Here is an 18,525-nt window from a genome sequence, read left to right as displayed (position 1 = left end):
GGCGGGGGCTTAGGCAGGGGTGCCCATTGTCACCTCTGATGTTTATGCTGTACCTACAAGGTCTACAGGCCAAAATACAGCAAAGCTGACTCGGCTTCAACCTATCATTTCTCAAGCAAGGAAAATTGATTGAACAGTCATTACCAGGACTGATGTACGCGGATGATATTGTATTAATGGCTGACAATGCAGAAGATCTGCAGGAATTAATGGACATATGTGGTACAGAAGGAGACAGGTTAGGCTTGAAGTTTAGCAAAGAAAAATCAGCAGTCATGATTTTTAATGATAACAGTTGCGGCGAGCATAAGATACAGGAGGCCACGCTGGAGATAGTCGATAAATACAAGTACCTTGGGGTGTGGATAAATAATGGCATTGAGTATCTGACAGAGAACGAAAAATATCTAACTACTAAAGGTAACAGAAGTGCAGCGATTATGAAGAGTAGGGCACTGTGGAACTACAATAGGTACGAGGTAGTACGAGGGATATGGAAGGGGGTAATGGTACCAGGCCTGACTTTTGCCAATGCAGTTCTATGTATTAGAACAGAGACCCGGCAACAGTTGGAAATTAGGCAACGTGGTGTGGGTAGGCTCGCTCTGGGAGCACATGGCAAGACACCAAATCTTGGAGCTAGTGCAGGGGGATCTGGGATGGTCTTCTTTCGAGGGCAGAGAGGCTAGTAGCAAGATAGCATTTGAGGAGCGATTGAGAAAAATGGGGGAAATTCGGTGGGCTAGGAAGGTTTTCAGTTACTTATACACGAGGAATGTTGACACGAGGTGGAGGAAGCGAACTAGAAAATTGACAAGCAAATACTTGGGCAGTAGCGGTGGAACAAGTAAGGAATCATCTGTCAAGAAAAAGGTTAAGGAGGCAGAGAGGGGTATGTGCATGGAGTACAGAGATGCAAACCAAATCGGCATTGGAGACATACAGGACGTTCAAGCAAGAAATAGCCAAAGAAAATATTTACGATAACTCTAAGGGAAGCTCATTGTTGTTCGAAGCCAGGACAGGTGTACTGAGGACTAAAACGTACCGAGCCAGATACCAGGAGATAGATTTGGTGTGCGAGGCGTGTAGAGAGGAGGAGGAAACGGCCGAACACCTGATACTTGCTTGTAAACAACTTCACCCTGCAGTTGAATCTAACGGGGAACTATTCAAAGCCTTGGGTTTTAAAGACAGTGAAAGTAGAATAGACTTTGAACAGGTAGAAATAACTAAACGGAGGCTATCTGATTGGTGGACAATATCAACGCAAAAGTAAAGGAGTAAATACATAGGTATGCATGCATATAGAACCATTAAAGGCTAGGTGGCGCGCGCCGCCGCCGCCCGATTCAAAGGGTTGAGCCACAATCATCCATCCATCCATCCACTGGGTCGTACCAGCTTGGGTCGTATTGAACCCTGGCGCCCTGGCTGGGGCAAAGCACGTTTCTAGGCCGAGTTTTGCGTCGATTCGCACTTTTTTCTGCCCTCTTGCGAGTGCGAAAAGGTTCTTCACTTCTCACAGACCACGCCGACCACACTGCGAGCTGGCCACAGCCTACAGTTAGCGAAAACGGACTCTCCGTGTGCCGTGGGACGTGATGTTGGAAGCAGAAGGAATCGGCGACGCCGATCTGGAGGGACCTAGCTCAGCATCGAAAAAGTGTCACCGGCGATACTGCTGCGTCGTGGACTGCCATGAACAAGAAGGCCGGAATCCCAACATCCGATTCTATCGTTTCCCTTCAAGGCCTCACGAAGCGAAGCGTCGGGCGCGCTGGATAAGTGCAGTTCGTCGCGTCGGGTAAGCGAAACTTCGCGCCATGCTGACTGCTTCACCTGTCGTGAAGCTTGCTTGTTTATCTGCGTTGCTAAAATTCCGTCTTTTGCACCCACAGTCCCGACGGCAAACCGTGGGAACCAGCGTCGAACACCAGGATATGCAGTCGCCACTTTGTGGGCAACGAGAAAAGCAATTCGGCCAGTCACCCCGCGTATGTGCCTACAGTCTTCCCCGCGGCCTACAACAGGCCTCTTCCGCCTGACTCTTCAAGCCGCATCGAACGGTATCAAAGGTAAGTGGGCCATTTTTCGATTACCATGTGGATGGGATCGTCGGCTGCTGCTGCCGTACGTTGTGCTCTGTACAACTTTCGGTGCGACACTTCTTGGTGACTCCTGTTTTTCGTCTGCTGCAGTTAGGCTTCACATTTTAGAATTTCAATGGAATTTTTTTCTGGTCTTTCCAAACGTTTAGGTGGCAGAAAAGGCGCCTGAAGCCGAGTTCCTGCGCCACTGGGAGCAACGTTCCACACATGCAAACTGCATCTGAGGAAACCTTCGACGCGAGAAGCGAAAATGTAATTAAGCTTAAAATTTTTCTCCGCACAGCTGCCCGCCTTGGTGTCGTATAATTATTGCGTTTCTGAACATTATCACTTCCTTCACATTACAAACCTGTAGCTATTGATTTCTCTACATTTTCTCACCTTTTACTTACCATGCAGCCATCAACCCACACTGAGCAACAGAAGCCTGCAGAGTGTTCAGACTACACTGGAGCTCTTGCTGACAAGACAAGAGCAGACATACATGGAGGCTTTCTCCCAGCATTAACTCGCGATGATGAAGGCTGCCCCAGACCTCTGAAAGAGGATTTGACTTCTGCAGGAACGTTGCGACTTGAAACATCAGCCCAAAGTGATGACCAGCAAATGGTTACACGCGCGGTTGGACCGCACACAAGGTCTTGCTACTTTGCTGGATATGAAAGCATTGTAAGTGCCCCTGATGCACTTCGAAGCTTGTGCGGGGTAGACAGCAATGCGTTTTCTTTATTGCTTAGTCTTTTGCCAGCTGTCAGCGAAAGAACTGATGTAACGATTGAAAACAAACTTCTCATGTTTCTCATGAAAATGAAACTAGGAGTATCTTTTGCGGCCATTGGTGTCATGTTTGGGGTGCATGAGAGCACTGCCTGCTGTATCTTTTATACAATTCTGAACACATTGGCAGAAGTAACAAAAGATTGGATTTATAAGCCCCCTATTGAAGATATAAAACTTTCGCAGCCTGAATGCTTCAAGGAAAATTATCCAGAGTGCACTTTGATCATTGACTGCACTGAAGTTAAAACCGAAACACCATCTGAAGTCAGGCAGCAGCACATGCTGTTTTCTTCATACAAGAGTTGCTGCACACTAAAATTTTTAGTTGGAATTATCCCAAATGGAATGATTGTTTTTGCATCTGAGCCTTTCGGCGGACGGTGCTCTGATACACAAATCACTCTTGATTCTGGTTTTCTTCACATCGTTGAACCAGGTGACATGATCTTGGCTGACAAAGGTTTCCCTGGTATCCGTACAGAGCTTGCTCACAAAGGAGTAGTCATGATTATGCCACCCTTGTCAGCTGGAAGTGGCGTCCCATTTTCTCGTGAAGAAATGGAGCGAACCTGCAGCATAGCATCTGTGCGCGTTCATGTCGAAAGGGTGATTAAAAGAATTAAGCAGTACGGCATACTGAAACATGACATCCCAATTTCACTTATTTCTTCTATGAAGGAGGTTTTCCATATGTGCTGTGTTTTGGCAAACCTTCAACCTCACATAACTGCAGTGGCATAAGCACAATGACAAGAACGTGCCCTTTTAATTTGTAGTTCACTAGGTGTGGTCTGTTTCCCTGGAAGCGTCAATGTACATGTATGAGGCTTACAAGCTCCTCATATGCTGTGAAAGATGCTGTCGTGGAGGGCTGTGGATAAATTTTGACCATCTGTGGTTCTTTAATCTGCACTGTTATTAAACCACAGATGGGTTTTCTTGCATTTTGCCTGCATTAAAATGTACCCACTGCAGCAGGGATTGTGTCCCTAGGTCTTCCATATGGAAAAAGATGCCTGAAGAGATAGTGTCCACATTATCTCTAATGATGCATATTCTTTCCTTGCATTGATATTTATGTGTACATGTATGCTGTTGTTACTGCCATAACATAATTTTTTTTTACTTGCGGTAGTATTCTGCATTTTTTTTTTCTACATCCCCACTACAATGCCAGACAATGGCACTGCGGGTATTATGGTAGATAAATAAGCTGTGTGCATGCAGGAAGGTATGACACTTAGTACACAGCACATCAACTTTGTTTTCACACTTGTCCTTGCCCAAGTTCATCACATCAAAAAAGAAAAAAAAGCTAGCAGGATTGTTCTAACTCTGTAACATCAATGTTTCATCATGAGCTGATGCAATGGGACATGTTAAGTTACGGGGAATTAAGTGGTAGGGGTGTGAGGGGGGAGTTAGGAGACAGCCTGGGCTACCACAGCATTCTTGACCGATTGCACCTCATATCTTCATATCTTTCGAGGGTTTTAAACAAATCATCATGCATCTAGTTGTAGAGCTGCTCTCAAATAATGGTCACCTCTGTGTATATTTAGTTGCAGGTGACAGTGGAGATTGTAATATAGTTAACTCATCACTATTTGTATTCACTAAAGGGCACATGTGATGTCACTGTTGAGAACTCTTTGCATGGTGCATTGCAGTGACGTGTGACATGTGTGACATCAGAGCATACAGGTCGTGGGCTGTTTTGTGTGTTACCATGACATGAGGTTGCATGTTGTTCAATCATTGTGTCGGGTGGTCTGTGCTGTGACACCGTTGTCATTGTGAAGCTGAGGAAAGATTTAACAAAAGCCTACACTTCAAAACTGCAGGCATTGCGTCAGTCTTGTGAGCTAGCTCCTGCATATGCACTGGCTCTCTGCGAAGCATGACCCAACAGACTGTGGCAGCAGTGAACGTGGTGAAGTTGAACATGTAATAAAAAGTTTATTTGAAAGCTTTGGCACATCTCGGCAACTCTTAGTGATGCAAAACAACAAATATTATAGCACAAACATTTCTCACCTATACACTTGTATAAATACTTGGCCCTTTCACTGCACAGCACATATTGTTTCAACGCTAGAGAAGCCAAGCAAGATCTGTACAAACTTGCTTCATCTTACAAGTGGTTAGCAGTGTCTTAGAAGCTACATGTGTGAGGTGACTGCTTGACACGAGTGTACTCTAATCAGACACTCCTGAGCCAATGTGACAAGTGTGGAAGTTGTTGCCGTGTGCTTGCAGTTCCCACTCCACTGCAAGCCACCTGTGATATACGAGGGGAAGTGAAAAAGTAAAGGCACTAGGGTTTGATAGCACTGCTAGCATCCAGCGCTGAATTAGTGTCATCTACAACACTTCTATGGAACGTCTCACTCTTGTTCTTGCATTAGTCGTTAGAGTGTAACAGACTGCTAAACATGGCAGCTCCATTTTCGGAAAGTATGTGCAAGGTGGGGTCCCAAAAGAATTGTCGGCGCAGCATAAGGCATGAAGGTTGGACATCTCTTGTAAACATTTGGCTTGTTATCGTTGCGATGGAGATGAATTTTTACAGCGAATTGTTACTGTAGATGAAACTTGGGTGCATCATCACAAACTGGAAAGTAAGGCTGCGAGCATAGTTCGGAAACACTCATCACCAGAAGTTAAGAAATTTAAACGTCAACCATCAGCTGGTAAGATCAGACTAACACTATTCTGGGACATGGAAGGTGTGGTAGCTATTTATGTCAGCCCAAGAGGCGAAAGTGTGAACAGTGAGAACTATTGTGATGTGTTGTGAACTAAACAAACCTGCAGTCAGATTAAAACGTCGTGGAAAACTGCAAAAAGGTGTCATCCTGCAGCAAGATAACGCTCGGCCACATTCTGCCAAATGGACAGCCGAAACAATAAAGGAGTTTTGGATTTAAATTGCTGGAACACCTACCATACAGTCCACACCTGGCTCCAAGCGATTTTCATATATTTTTGCCATTGAAGGAAGCACTCGGGGGAAGATTTGGAACCGATTTTGGAACCGATGTTGTAGAAGTCACTGATGCGGTGCAAAATTGGTTACAGGTGCAACCAAAAAAAACTTTTTTTGCTGATGGAATAAGAAATCTTGTGAAACATAGGGCAAACTGCGTTGAAGTGCAGGAAGGTTATGTAGAAAAATGTATGTTTCAGCTTTTTATCATTAGAATAAATGTGCCTTTTCTCAAAAGTCCCTTTACTTTTTGACTTCCCCTCATAATTATATGCAGCAAAGAACCTTAAACAAGGTGCTTATATAGAAATTAAACTAAAAATGTTCAAGCCTGGGAATTGCCTCTGACAAAAAGTGCTCATCACGTTCAACAATTGGACAGTTTGCTTGGAGCTGTAAAAAAAAAAAAAAACCAGTGTCGTGTTTGTTACATACATTGTAATTTGCATTTGTGTGTAATACTGACGGCGCTTGTTCACTGCCAAGTGTCCATCTCTGTACACAATGTACTTAATGAAGCTTGATTCCTTGGTGTGGTCGATAAGTGCATCATCTTTCCTGGAGTACGGGCACTTAATTTCCAGCAGAGTTGTGTGGTCTCCATACTTGAAAAGTCCGTCAGGACTGGCACACAGCCATGGTTGCTTCAGATGCACAATGAGACCCACCTGCAGTCATATTGGTTGAGAGTTTGCAGTTGCACAGATTATGCCACATTCCAAGTCATTTATATATGACTGATATGACTGATATGAAGTTGTTTCAGTCTGCACTTCTCTTACAAAATTTTGACAACTTATTATACGTTGAACAAGGCAGTATGCTGTTTCATCTTTAAATGAATAAAGGTCGAAAAACCTTGCAACTTCAGACTGCAGGCCTACTTTTCACATTATAGATATGTAGCATGACTGCATTTGGTAGTTCTGCAAGAAAGTGACCCATATACTCATATTTTTACAGTGTAAGTGCTGGAAGGCAACACATAATAAAGTTTATTGCCAGATATGATGGTAGCAGGCAGATTAGTTTGGCAGTGGTTACTTGCTTTTAAAGTTAGCGTCTTTTATTTTATTACTTTTTTGCTGCTATACAGGGTGTTCAAAATTATGTAAGCTTTATGAAATTTTTAGAAATCGCCTGTGGCAGGTAGCATAATTCTTATCATTGAGCTGGGTTATTCGATGAGGCGTACATTCGTAGCACGAGATGTCCAAACACCCTTTAGAATCGTGAGTTTAGCTTTCATCCAGTCGCTGACTTTCAAGCAGAAGAAAAGCTCCCTTGTAATATAGCACTTCTGAGTGTTACAGCGTAAATATGTACCCAACTGAAAATCTGCTGTGGTCATTGCAACTTCCATGCAAATTTTCCCACTATTTCAGACCTTCATGCAGCTCACCACATACCTGCAAAACAGGCCCTCCTATTTTCTGCTCGAACTGTTCCCTGGCTACAGCTTCCGTCTTTCGCCCTAAGGAAATAAAGGAATTAACAATGTTTTTTGCACTGGTGTAAAATCAGCTCATTAGAATTTGCATGCTGCCGTCAGTTTACCGTGCATAACGGCCTACCCAAAGAAGGGCTTCCTGCCTTTAATCTGTTCGCCAAGAGAGTCCAATGGTAGCCTTCTGGCGACAACTGCATGGGCGATTGAACTTGACAGCCGGATCGCGCATTCATTGTGCCACCTGCGGAAACAGCCACGAAACACCGTATTTACTCGCGTAACGAACACATCCCCAAATTAGACGCGACAAGTCTGATTTTTTTTTTTTTCCCTCGCGTAATGAACGCACTCCCAACTTTACTACTGTGCAGTCCCACGATCGAACGGCTGTGCCATAGTTTTTCGGAGAGACTCAGATATTTTACTGTCGCACATGTGTTTACAGCAAGCGCACTTAATCTCGATGCCCGTCCACGGCAAAGCCATGATCACTGGCGGAAATCATGCGGTAGGCTGCGCATATCACGGTCGCTGGGGGCCTGACGGAAGCAGCGACCGCGATAACGCTGAGCCTGCCTGCTCTTGCCGCATGCTTGCCGCCAGTGCCGGCGCAAAGGCACCGCGCTGGCTCGAGAAAGAAAAACGGCAACTGGCTCGCCGCAGGTAACACTCTACTCCGACGTTAGAGCGCGCGCGCGATGCGCGGCATGTAAAGTCCCTTGATAATTTGAAAGTAACGACACTCTTTGAACTCTGCCGCCGCCGCGCGACCTCCTCGCCCCTTGTGCGTTCCCCCCGCGGTAACCAGTTTTGCCCCCGTTTTTCTGCACCCCGATTGATCTCCCTGCCGGTCTCGGCGCTTTAGCTCGGCGTAGCGAACGTTGTACGCCGTGTTTCCTGCTCTCTGTGCTAGCGCTATGCCGGGCTGTTGCGCATATAACTGCAGCAAGAAGCCTCAAGATGGCTATGCCGTTTTTATGATACCACAAGGAAAGCGTGACCGCTTGCGCAGGAAGCAGTGGCTGCGTGACAATGGCCGAAAGAACTTCATTCCGACAAAGAACAGCGTTGTTTGCGAGCTGAGGCGTCTTTCTTAGAGCTCGTAGCACAGCATCCCGTAATGCTGCATGTTTTTTTTCGTTCTTCCGGCCTGCTTTAGCTCGGCGTAGCGAACGTTGTACGCCGTGTTTCCTGCTCTCTGTGCTAGCGCTATGCCGGGCTGTTGCGCATATAACTGCAGCAAGAAGCCTCAAGATGGCTATGCCGTTTTTATGATACCACAAGGAAAGCGTGACCGCTTGCGCAGGAAGCAGTGGCTGCGTGACAATGGCCGAAAGAACTTCATTCCGACAAAGAACAGCGTTGTTTGCGAGCTGAGGCGTCTTTCTTAGAGCTCGTAGCACAGCATCCCGTAATGCTGCATGTTTTTTTTCGTTCTTCCGGCCTGCTCACCAGCGCTTTTGTTGCGGTTGTCCTCAGTATGCTTAATATTCCCTTCGCACGTCGCTAACTGTTGTTATTCAGTCGGAAGTGCAGCATTATAGATTCTGCTTTGCGCCCTGAAAAAATTAGTGGCAAATATACCCGTATATTGCAGGTGATAAGCGTTAGCTAGTCAACATTGAGTTGTTTTTTTTTTAGTTTTAAACTGAAAGCCTTTAGATCTCTATATTTCAAGGTTGCGTTGTAAACTGGAAGTATCACGTGACCCAAGGAAGGCCAGAGGTGACCCAAATCATGTCCACCCCTGTATAAGAGAATGATTACCCAAATAATGAATCATTAGTGATTGACACAAGGTGGATTAGGGAGGATTAATGTGATTAGAGTGTATTAAAGAAGATTAAGGTGGATTAGAGTGCGTTAAGAAGGATTAAGATGCATGAATAAAGATTAAGGTGGGTGGAGGGGGATTAAGGCGGATTATGGTGGATTATGGTAAAGGGTTGAGGAAAGGGTATTAGGACCGATTAGGGTGGAATAGGGTGCATGAACTAGGATTAGGGAGGATTAAGGTGGATAAAGTAAGGTTAAGGTCCATTAATGTGAATTAAGGTGGATTAGGGTTGATAAAGGGGGATTAAAACCGATTAGGTTGGATTAGTGTAGATTAAGGTGGATTAGGGACCATGAAGCTGGATTAGGCTTGATAGAGGTGGATTAGGGTGTATTAAGGTAGACTGGGACTATTAGGCAGGATAACGTTGGATTAAGGTGTATGAATGAGGATTAAGGTAGATGGAGGATTAAGGCGGATTATGGTGGATGCGGATTGATAAAGAAAATTAAGACCGTATATGGTAGGCTACGGTGCATTAGGGGCGATGTACGTTGATTAGATTGTATTAAGGTGGATTGGGAGTATTAAGCTGGATGAAGGAGCATTAGGGTGGATTTGGGTGGACTAAGATGAATCAGGGTTTATTGAGTATTAAGACCGATTAGACTGCCACAATCCTCCTAATGCACATTAATCCACTGAATCCACATTCATCGGCCTTAATCCTCCTTCATTCACTTTAATCCACCATAATCTACGAGTTCTCCTTAATGCACCCTAATCCACCTTCATCGACCCTAATCTACTCTAACCCTCCTTAATGCACTTTAATCCTCCTTAGTCAACTCTACTGCTTCCTCATTCACTTTAATCCACCCTAATCCACTATAATCTTCCTTAATTCACCTTAATCCACATTCATTTACCTTAGTCCACCCTAATCCTCCTTAATCCACCCATATCCTCCTTCATTCACTTTAATTCACTTTAGCCCACCATAATCCTTAATGCACCTTAATCCTACTTAATCCACCCTCATCCTTCTTCATGCTCTTTAATCCACCCTAATCCACTTTAATCGTCCTTAATGCACCTCAACGCACCTTCATCCACCCTAATCCACCTTCATCGACCTTAATCCAACCTTGTCCTCCTTTATGCACCTTAATCCACTTTCATCAACTTTAATCCACCTTAATGCTCCTTAATACACCCGAATTCATCTTAATCCAATCACTAATCATCATTACTTTGCTAATCATTAATCATCTCCTATGCGCGGTTGTCATGCTTTGGTTCGCTTCCCGCCTTTATCGGTCACGTGATATTTTCTGTAGCATAAAAGGGGACCTTGAGACCGAGGTCTAAGGCTTTCGCTTAATAAACCATGCACAAAGGGATGCGTCACAAGCAATACTAGATCAGACGCACGAAGTAAAGCATCTGATCATGTGGCAGAAAAATTATCTGGAGCATAGAACTCGCCCCAAAGCTCCCTTTACATCGGTATACCGCGTTCATACGGCTTTAAGAAAAAACCAACCTTCTCATAAACGTTGCCTTCAGCATTATCGATGCTGTTATTAGCATTTCTCAAAATTTTGAACCCCAGTGGGGCGCGCAACTGGCCCAAAAGAACACGCCTCCATAGAATCCTGCGGCCCGTCCGCGGGAGCCCAGGAGGAATAGCGTGACGTGCGCAGCCGGCGGGTGAGGAGAATCGAGGAGGAAAGCGCCGTGAGGAGGAGAGTGTCGCTACTTCCAAATTATCAAGGGCTTTAGCGGCATGTAGCGGCAGGTCGCGGCGCTTGGGAGAGGAGGAGGCGCGGCCGGCAAACGGTCGGCGTAGCCTGTTGCTCGTTTTATGCGAAGCATACTAGCCGCACAACCATGCTCTTCCTTGCTGTGCCGCGCGCGGCCGCGTAGCTACCATATGACGTCATAACAGTCTCAACTCGTGCGCTCGCTTGCGGCCGCCTAGCTACATAGCCGGGTCTCAGCTCGTGCTCTCGCCTGCGGTCGCACAGATGGTACTGCGGCCTAACTCCCGCTCCTCCCGCTAGGGCACTGACGTCACAACAGCTGCAAGCCGGGCTCAACTCTTGCGCTCGCCTGCGGTCGCACAGCCGGTGCTGCCGCCTAACTCCCGCTCCTCTCGCTAGGGCACTGGCGTCATAACAGCTGTATAAAAGAGCGGCGCGCTCTCGTCGAGGCCAGTTGTATAGCGCGATGGCGGGAAAGGAAAGGGCCGCTCGTCAGACCGCAAAGCGCAAGTTACAAAGAGCCACGGAAACGGCCGAAGGACGAGAAGTTCGGCTTGCCAAGCGACGTTCACAGTACGCGGCTAAACAGCAGCGTTCCTCCACAGAGTCCGAGGTAAAGGATGAAGTTGTGACTGTATCTGGGAGTACTTCTACTCGCTCGGAGCGGCGAAATGCAACCAAGCGGAGAATACGTGCCGAAGAAACTCCGGAACAGAGGCAACAGCGTCTCGAAAAGGAACGTGCTTACAGGAAGAGGCAAAGCGAGAAACGAAAGGAGCAGCTCGCAGAAGAGACGGTTTTACTACAGACGCAAGAATACCGATATTGGTTTGAAAATAAAGGAATAAGCAGAGTAACGCATGAGTTGGTTCTTCGTCTAGCCGAACCAAATATAGCCAAGCAACAGCAGTTCACCAGGCTAAACAGTGGTTCAACAACTAAAATGAAGGCTAGTATGCTTCGCATCCTGGGCTTAACCTTAGCTAAGCCACAGCCATTTTTTCTACCTGTCTTCGGCTTCGCTGTGTGCCATGGGCCCAAAGTCGAGTTATTCGCCTGCTGTAGGACGGGGAGCTTATCTGCTCACAAAACGGAAAGACTGATCAGATAACAATAAACTTTGACATGCCGATGAGCAGGACGGTAGAGCAAAGAGACGCACACAGCGTGCGTGTCAAAACAGTTGCCGAAAAGCAGCGCCTCAACGTGATGCTTGCGATAACGGCAGACGGCCGGAAGCAGCTGCAAGGTCGAATTGTTACGGACCACAAAGTGTATGAAGCGGCCAGCGACTTCGACGACGGGGGGGTGGTAAATTTCGATGCGTGGTTAAGTGCAATAAAATGCTGTTACGGTAATTTGCAAATAATTTACGTCTATTTTTACTAGCTGCGAAGCTATCTAATGCATTTTTCATATAATTGCCGTCTTAGTTTTTTATTTGTGCTGTTTCGAAAAAGTTCCCGTGAAATTTACCTCGCATAATAAACGCACCCCCCAACTTGTTTCGATTCTTTTGGGAATAAGCAAGTACGTTAATTACGCAAGCATATACGGCAATTTTCTATATTCTGCCTATTTTGTGTATTCTAACTATCTTTAAAAATCCTACAATGCAGTAAACTCATGAACATTGAATTGATATCGCAGCTTATTTACCTTTTGCAGCCAGCCTGCAGGACTGTACCTGCAGCAATCTCCTCGGCATCCTCTCGTGAGCACAGCACTTTAGAAAAAAAAAAAAAAGCTTACTTTCTTTTATAGTCATTTGCGCGGTTAGTTGGCATCGTGAGATGGTCAGCACTGTAGGTGTCTGAGAAGTTGCTGCCATTACACTGTATACAGGCATGTCTGCCTCCCATGATATCATTTTTTGTAGACGTGACAGGTGAGAATTTCGCAAAACTGTTTCTTTACTGATTGAAGGCCGCCTGATCTCATCTTTTTGTGAGGCACTCATTGAAGCTAATTTCTGAATGTCATTGTGAGGACAGGCTATTTCAGAAAAAAAATGTTCATGAACGTATGATGTAGGAACAGCTGGTCGGGACATTTGCCTCCGATGAATATCTTCTTCGGACCTGCAACATGAGTAGTTGCAATAAACTATAAAGTTCATGTCAACAGACAGTATATGATAACTACGTATGTGCAGGCATAAACTTCACGTATAAAAGAAGCCCGAGGACGAATGGTAAAACTTACGACCGAAGAGCTCTTGGATAGATTCTTTGGCATCTATATTTGGCCTTTGTGAAGGGCGTCCCTAGGTTGGTGGAAGCTCTGTACATGATGCCGGCTGGAATTCATTCACCCAGAGCACCACAGCAGCAGCATGCTTGCATTTGCCCAGGCCAGCCTTGCATGTGCATTTACTTGAAATTATGGCACGCCGAGGCGACAGCTGAAATGCAATATATGCAGTGAACAGTCGCATGTGCATGAGTAGAATGAGAATTCATGCTTTCTACAACACAAATTGCCTTGTACGTCCCTACATAGGCAGCTGTGCCACACCAAGCAGCGAAAAGTGTACCGTGGCAAGCACCAAAAAATTGGGAATGCACAACACAGCAAGCAGCAAAAAGTGAGAGATGCATAGCGCAATTAATTCACAGATCATGTCAAGGGAATGCGCAACACAGGAAGCAGTGAAAAGAGAGATGCATAGCATAATTTACAGACCATGTCTAGGGAATGCACAACACAGCAAGTAGCAAAAATGAGAGATGCAGGATATAATTTACAGGTCAAGTCCAACATCTCACTTCAGATAATCACTATTAAATGGCAGACCGACATAGCAGCAGGCATGGCTGGTGATTCACGATTCGAGACCCGGCCACAGCGACAACTAACAATTCGACCGATGCGAAGTAGTGAAGTGACCAGGTGTGTGCAAATGACCACAAATGGCCGGGCTGATTCGGTGAAAATTCACTACCCCACTACGAGCAGCACAGGTTAGAGAGTTAAATGTGCGCTCGAGCAGTTCGTACATCGCGGCATGCTGAAAGACCGCTGCCGTCGCGGCGCGTACCGTCGTGTGCTCGAGCAGTTCCGTACACATGATGTCTGCTTATCACTGCTGTGGATTCATTTATAGCAAGCATTTCCTCGCGTTTGTGCGCCTGAATCTAGCAGCGTGCAAACCTTACCTGAAGTTCCACTTCGTACGCGACTCGCTTCACTGGCGATTGACACCGCGCTAGAACTTCGCCGCTTAATTCTTGAACGGCGTACACGTATTCGGCACTGCATAATTTCTTGTCTTTACGCAGCGTACCACCCCTGAAAAAATCTTTGGCGCCCGATATTCGCTGCAGGCCGTGATACAACACAACCGAAAGTGGTGGGTCCATAGTGTAAACGTGCTTTCCGAAGCAGGCGACCGAGCTTGGTACGGCCCATTTTAGGACAGAGGGCGCGTTTTAGGATGGATGGATGGAAGGTAGGAGCGTCCCCTTTGAAACGGGGCGATGGCAGTTGCCACCATGCTCAGATTTTAATTTTGCCTTTTATTTTTATCTGTGTTGTGTGTTATCGAATTTCTCGATTTTCTTTAAATACGTCTTCCTACCCTTTTAACCTTGTGTCACCTCTCTGCTTTTGAGCCACCAATCCTCCTATCGCCTTTTGCTAATTTCCACCGCATATTTATTTACATGACTATCATCTCTGAACCCTAGGGCCTCAGGAAGGGTGACTGTGGTCGCATCGACATCGGGATTGATACCATCACATTCTAGTATGAGGTGTTCCATCGTTTCTACATATTTACCACACACAGTACATGTGTCTTCTTCTTCGTTAAATTTCTTTTTATAGCTCCGCGTTCTAAGACATCCTGATCTAGCTTCAAAGAGTAGGGCACTGCCTCTTGAGTTATCATAAAACGCTTCCTTCCTGATCTGCTGTTTCCAGTATCGATATAGTGCTTCTTTTCCATTGAATTTATCCAATTTTTACCTTCCGCATCTTTAACCTGTCGTTTAATGCTCTGTCCTTTTTCGTCCTCGTGTCTGGCATACTTACTGGTTAGCTTCCTAGTTCTTTTCCGCCATTGTGAGTCAACGCTCTTTCTGTATAGGTATTTAAACACCTTAGCTGCCCACCTGTTATCATCCAATTTCCTCAGACGTTTTTCGTATAGGATTTTACTCTTAGCTTCCCGTGCTTCGAATGATGCCCAACCCATATCTCCCTGTACTGCTTCGTTTGTGGTTTTCCCATGGGTACCTAGTGCTAACCTTCCCACAGCTCTCTGATTTACTTCTAGTCTCGACTGAACCTCTGCCCTTAAACACAGGACCGCATTCCCGAAAGTAAGCCCCGGCACCATTACTCCCTTCCAAATGCCTCTCAGTACCTCATACCTGTTGTAACCCCACAATGCCTTATGTTTCATTATCCCGGCATCTCTTCGCCCTTTTGCTATTAGAGACTGTTCGTGCTTTTCCGTGTACATCTGCCCTTTGTTTATCTATACCCCGAGATACTTGTATTCGGCCACTCGTGGTATTTCGTGGCCCTGTATTGTAAGCTCCTGATCAGTTGTATCGTTGAATAACATCCCACCGGACTTAGCTGCACTAAAACTGAAACCTAAACTGTCTCCTTCGTCCCCACAGTAATTAACCAGAGTTTGCAAATATTCCTGGCTATCTGCCAACAGTACAATATCGTCCGCATACATTAAACCCGGTAGTCGTTGCTCAACAACCTTTTCGCCTAATCTGTACGACAGATTATACCCTAGATTGCTTCGTTGTAACATTCTTTCCATGCTTATCATATAAAGCATGAACAGCAGCGGTGATAGAGGACAACCTTGCCTTAATCCTTTGTGAACCTCGACAGCTGTCGTACTCTTGATTCCTTCCCATGTTATTTCAACATTATTTTCTCGATATAGTTCCTGTAGAAAATCAATTACCTCATTACCGATACCTTCAGCTTTTAATATGTTCCACAGGAGTTCCCTGTTCACATTGTCGTATGCACCACTTATGTCCAGGAAGGCTAAATACAGAGGTCTATTTTCCGCCTTAGCTATTTCTATGCACTGGGTAAGCACGAACAGGCTATCATCTAAGCGCCTACCACTTCTGAACCCGTTCTGAAGTTCTCCAAGTATTCTATTACTTTCTACCCATGACTGCATTTTTAATTTCACCGCCTGCATCGCCAGCCTATATATAACTGATGTTATCGTAATTGGTCGGAAAGATCTTATGTTCTTCTTATCACCTTTCCCTTTATAAATAAAATTCATTTTACTCTGTTTCCAGCTGTGCGGAATTTGCTTATTTGTTATGACTGCCTCCAATGCTTTTATCAGCGTTTCCTTGCTTCTTGGGCCAAGTTCATTAATTAACTTGATTGGAATTTCGTCTATCCCCGCGGACGTGCACTTTGGAACATTTGCTTCCGCCTTTTTCCAGTTAAGATTGGTCAATTCTAAGCTGTTTTCTATTATGCTATTCTGTGTTGCTCCCTCACTTGGGGCGATTACCCTATCGTCTTTCCTAAATGACTCTGCTATAACTGAACCGATGTAGTTCACAGCGTCATCTCCCTCTAAACAATTTCCTTCGGCATCGTGAATCTGTTCCTCTTTTCTGTGATTAGCTTTACCCAGCCAGCTTATATGGTTCCAGAATTTTCTTGACCCCCCTTTAGTTGCATCGCGAACTTCAGCCAGCCAGCGATCAGAGGACTGCTTTATTTTAGCCTGGACGAGGACCTGCACTTGTTGTTTCTTTTGTCGATAATATTCCCATTTTTGGCCTATTTCCTCTTCAGATAACTGCGCGCTCTTTGCTTCTCTGTGTTCCCGAGATGCCCACTGTCGTTGTTCGATGGCCTCTCTAATTTCCTTATTCCACCAACTTCGTGGCTTCCCCTTTCCTCTCCAGCAGTTTACTACTTTTACCTCTTTTATTTTTGTACTAATGAGTAGTTCTAACTGATTATAATCCCACCTTTCCATGGGATGTTTCTTTATTGCTTCCTCTATGCCAGCCGCTATTTGCGCTATTTGCGCGTCATTTAATTTTGCGTACTCTTTTTGGCTTCCCTGCATTTCTCTTTTGAGTAGGGCTCCCAACTGTAGACTAATACGCTTATGATCACTTCCGAGGCTGTACTTCCCCTCTTCGTCTATTTCCATTATTGCTAGCTTGCTATACAATCCCTGCGACATTAAGCAGTAGTCAATGGTCGTTTGTCTGTTACGGGACTCCCACGTGATTTGTCCCTCACACTTAGTTTCTCTATTTACTATAACTAGGTTGTGTCTTTCACAGAAGTCTAGCATCAACTTCCCATTACAATCTGTGTATCCATCCAGATCCTCGATGTGGCCATTCATGTCACCCAGCAGACAAATATCGGCACCTTCTCCAAACTGCTTTATATCGTCATCGAGACACTTCACTAGATCTTTGTTCTCTTGCCTGTATTTGTCCCCTGTCCCTAAATAAACTACTCCTAGCCATGCCTTTTTTCCGGCAATTGTACCTGATATCCATGTTCTTTTCAAGTTAACTTTATTCTTTGCCAATTTGTTCCTTGGTGTATGAGCATACCTACTCCTCCTCCCTTCCTCTCCGTTGTTGTTCTATTGCTCCCTTCCCCGACGTATAGCCTTCAATAAGCGGTGGGTCTTCTAGATCCCTGAGGTGTGTTTCGCATAGCGCGTATACACCTACTTCGTCCTTTAACTGCTGTTCTATTTCTAACCACCTCGCTCTCTTTCTACCGCCTTGCATGTTTATGTACCTGATCCTGGTGTTAAATTTATTTGTAGTTTTCTTCCTGGACCTCCTAGTGGCCATTTTATTGGCGTCAGCCTCTATTGTTGCACTTTCTACACTGTTTCTACCTACCCCTACGCCCTGAGGCGCAGTGGACCCCCTAAAAAAGCTACTGCCCGACCTGCCAGGCGCCAGCCGATCTCGGCTCCTAGCCTTCCATTAAACTGCATCCCATCTCCTCTAAAGCCTCCGCCAAAGCCTGCTCTAAACACTTCTCTGTTTATGTCTGCCACTTCGAATCCTTTCTCCTGGCTTAGCTTTCTTATTTCACAATTTACAGCCACAACGTCCTTGGCAATTGCTCCGTTCCTTCCTTGCACCTCCGGCACTGTGCATACCACGATGTGGACTTGCTGTGCTATCGCCCTTAAATCGTCAACTCCTTCCGCTAATCTTTCCACTACTTTTGCAGCTTCACCATTCAACACATCATTTAGCCCCGCCGCTACCACTACCAAATTGCGCTCTGCAACATTCTCAGAAAGCTCGCTTTTTGTTTCTCTCAGTACTGCGTCCATTGTCCTGCCTGGGAACGTCCCGACTGCTACCCGCTTATCACCCTTTGCACGCTCCATTATAGCTATTTTGCACCTCCTCATATTTGAATCACCACCGATAAGTACTAGGGCATTCTTTCCCTCCCTCCTAACTTCCAGGTTGTGCTTATCATTGCCTATGAGCTCATTCCTTGGGGTTAGCTTGTTCCCCTCCTCTCCTCCAATACTCCTTCCAATACTCCTCTGCTTGCGCCGTGGTTAAAAATAAATATAAATACTTTTAAAATTTCTGAAACATTGTGACGCTATATGGGAATGGTTCAAATGATAAGACACG

The 18,525-nt window shown here is 45.4% G+C and overlaps 1 protein-coding gene and 1 long non-coding RNA gene across 3 annotated transcripts; one reads left to right on the top strand and one right to left on the bottom strand.

Annotated features, from left to right (window-relative positions):
• The first annotated feature begins 1,396 nt into the window (after positions 1–1,396).
• On the top strand, positions 1,397–7,385 carry LOC142587540 (uncharacterized). Of its 2 annotated transcripts, XM_075698624.1 has the most exons (5): positions 1,397–1,807; positions 1,902–2,078; positions 2,261–2,363; positions 2,511–2,780; positions 7,266–7,385. In XM_075698624.1, exons 1-5 carry the CDS (start codon positions 1,605–1,607, stop codon positions 7,356–7,358), a joined length of 846 nt encoding a protein of 281 aa, XP_075554739.1. In that variant the 5' UTR covers positions 1,397–1,604; the 3' UTR covers positions 7,359–7,385. The 2 variants fall into 2 exon arrangements, with proteins under 2 accessions (XP_075554739.1, XP_075554738.1); XM_075698623.1 differs by lacking the exon at positions 7,266–7,385 and having other exon boundaries at positions 2,511–4,864.
• Positions 4,831–8,005, bottom strand: LOC142587541 (uncharacterized). The gene is made up of 3 exons (XR_012829569.1): positions 7,438–8,005; positions 7,290–7,354; positions 4,831–6,548 (listed from the first exon to the last, which is right to left on the bottom strand). It is a non-coding gene; the product is annotated as an uncharacterized LOC142587541 (long non-coding RNA).
• Positions 8,006–18,525: the final 10,520 nt, after the last annotated feature.

The sequence above is a fragment of the Dermacentor variabilis genome, chromosome 7 (assembly GCF_050947875.1).
Source record: "Dermacentor variabilis isolate Ectoservices chromosome 7, ASM5094787v1, whole genome shotgun sequence".
Taxonomy (NCBI): domain Eukaryota; kingdom Metazoa; phylum Arthropoda; class Arachnida; order Ixodida; family Ixodidae; genus Dermacentor; species Dermacentor variabilis.
This window is presented reverse-complemented; position numbering and strand designations above follow the sequence as displayed.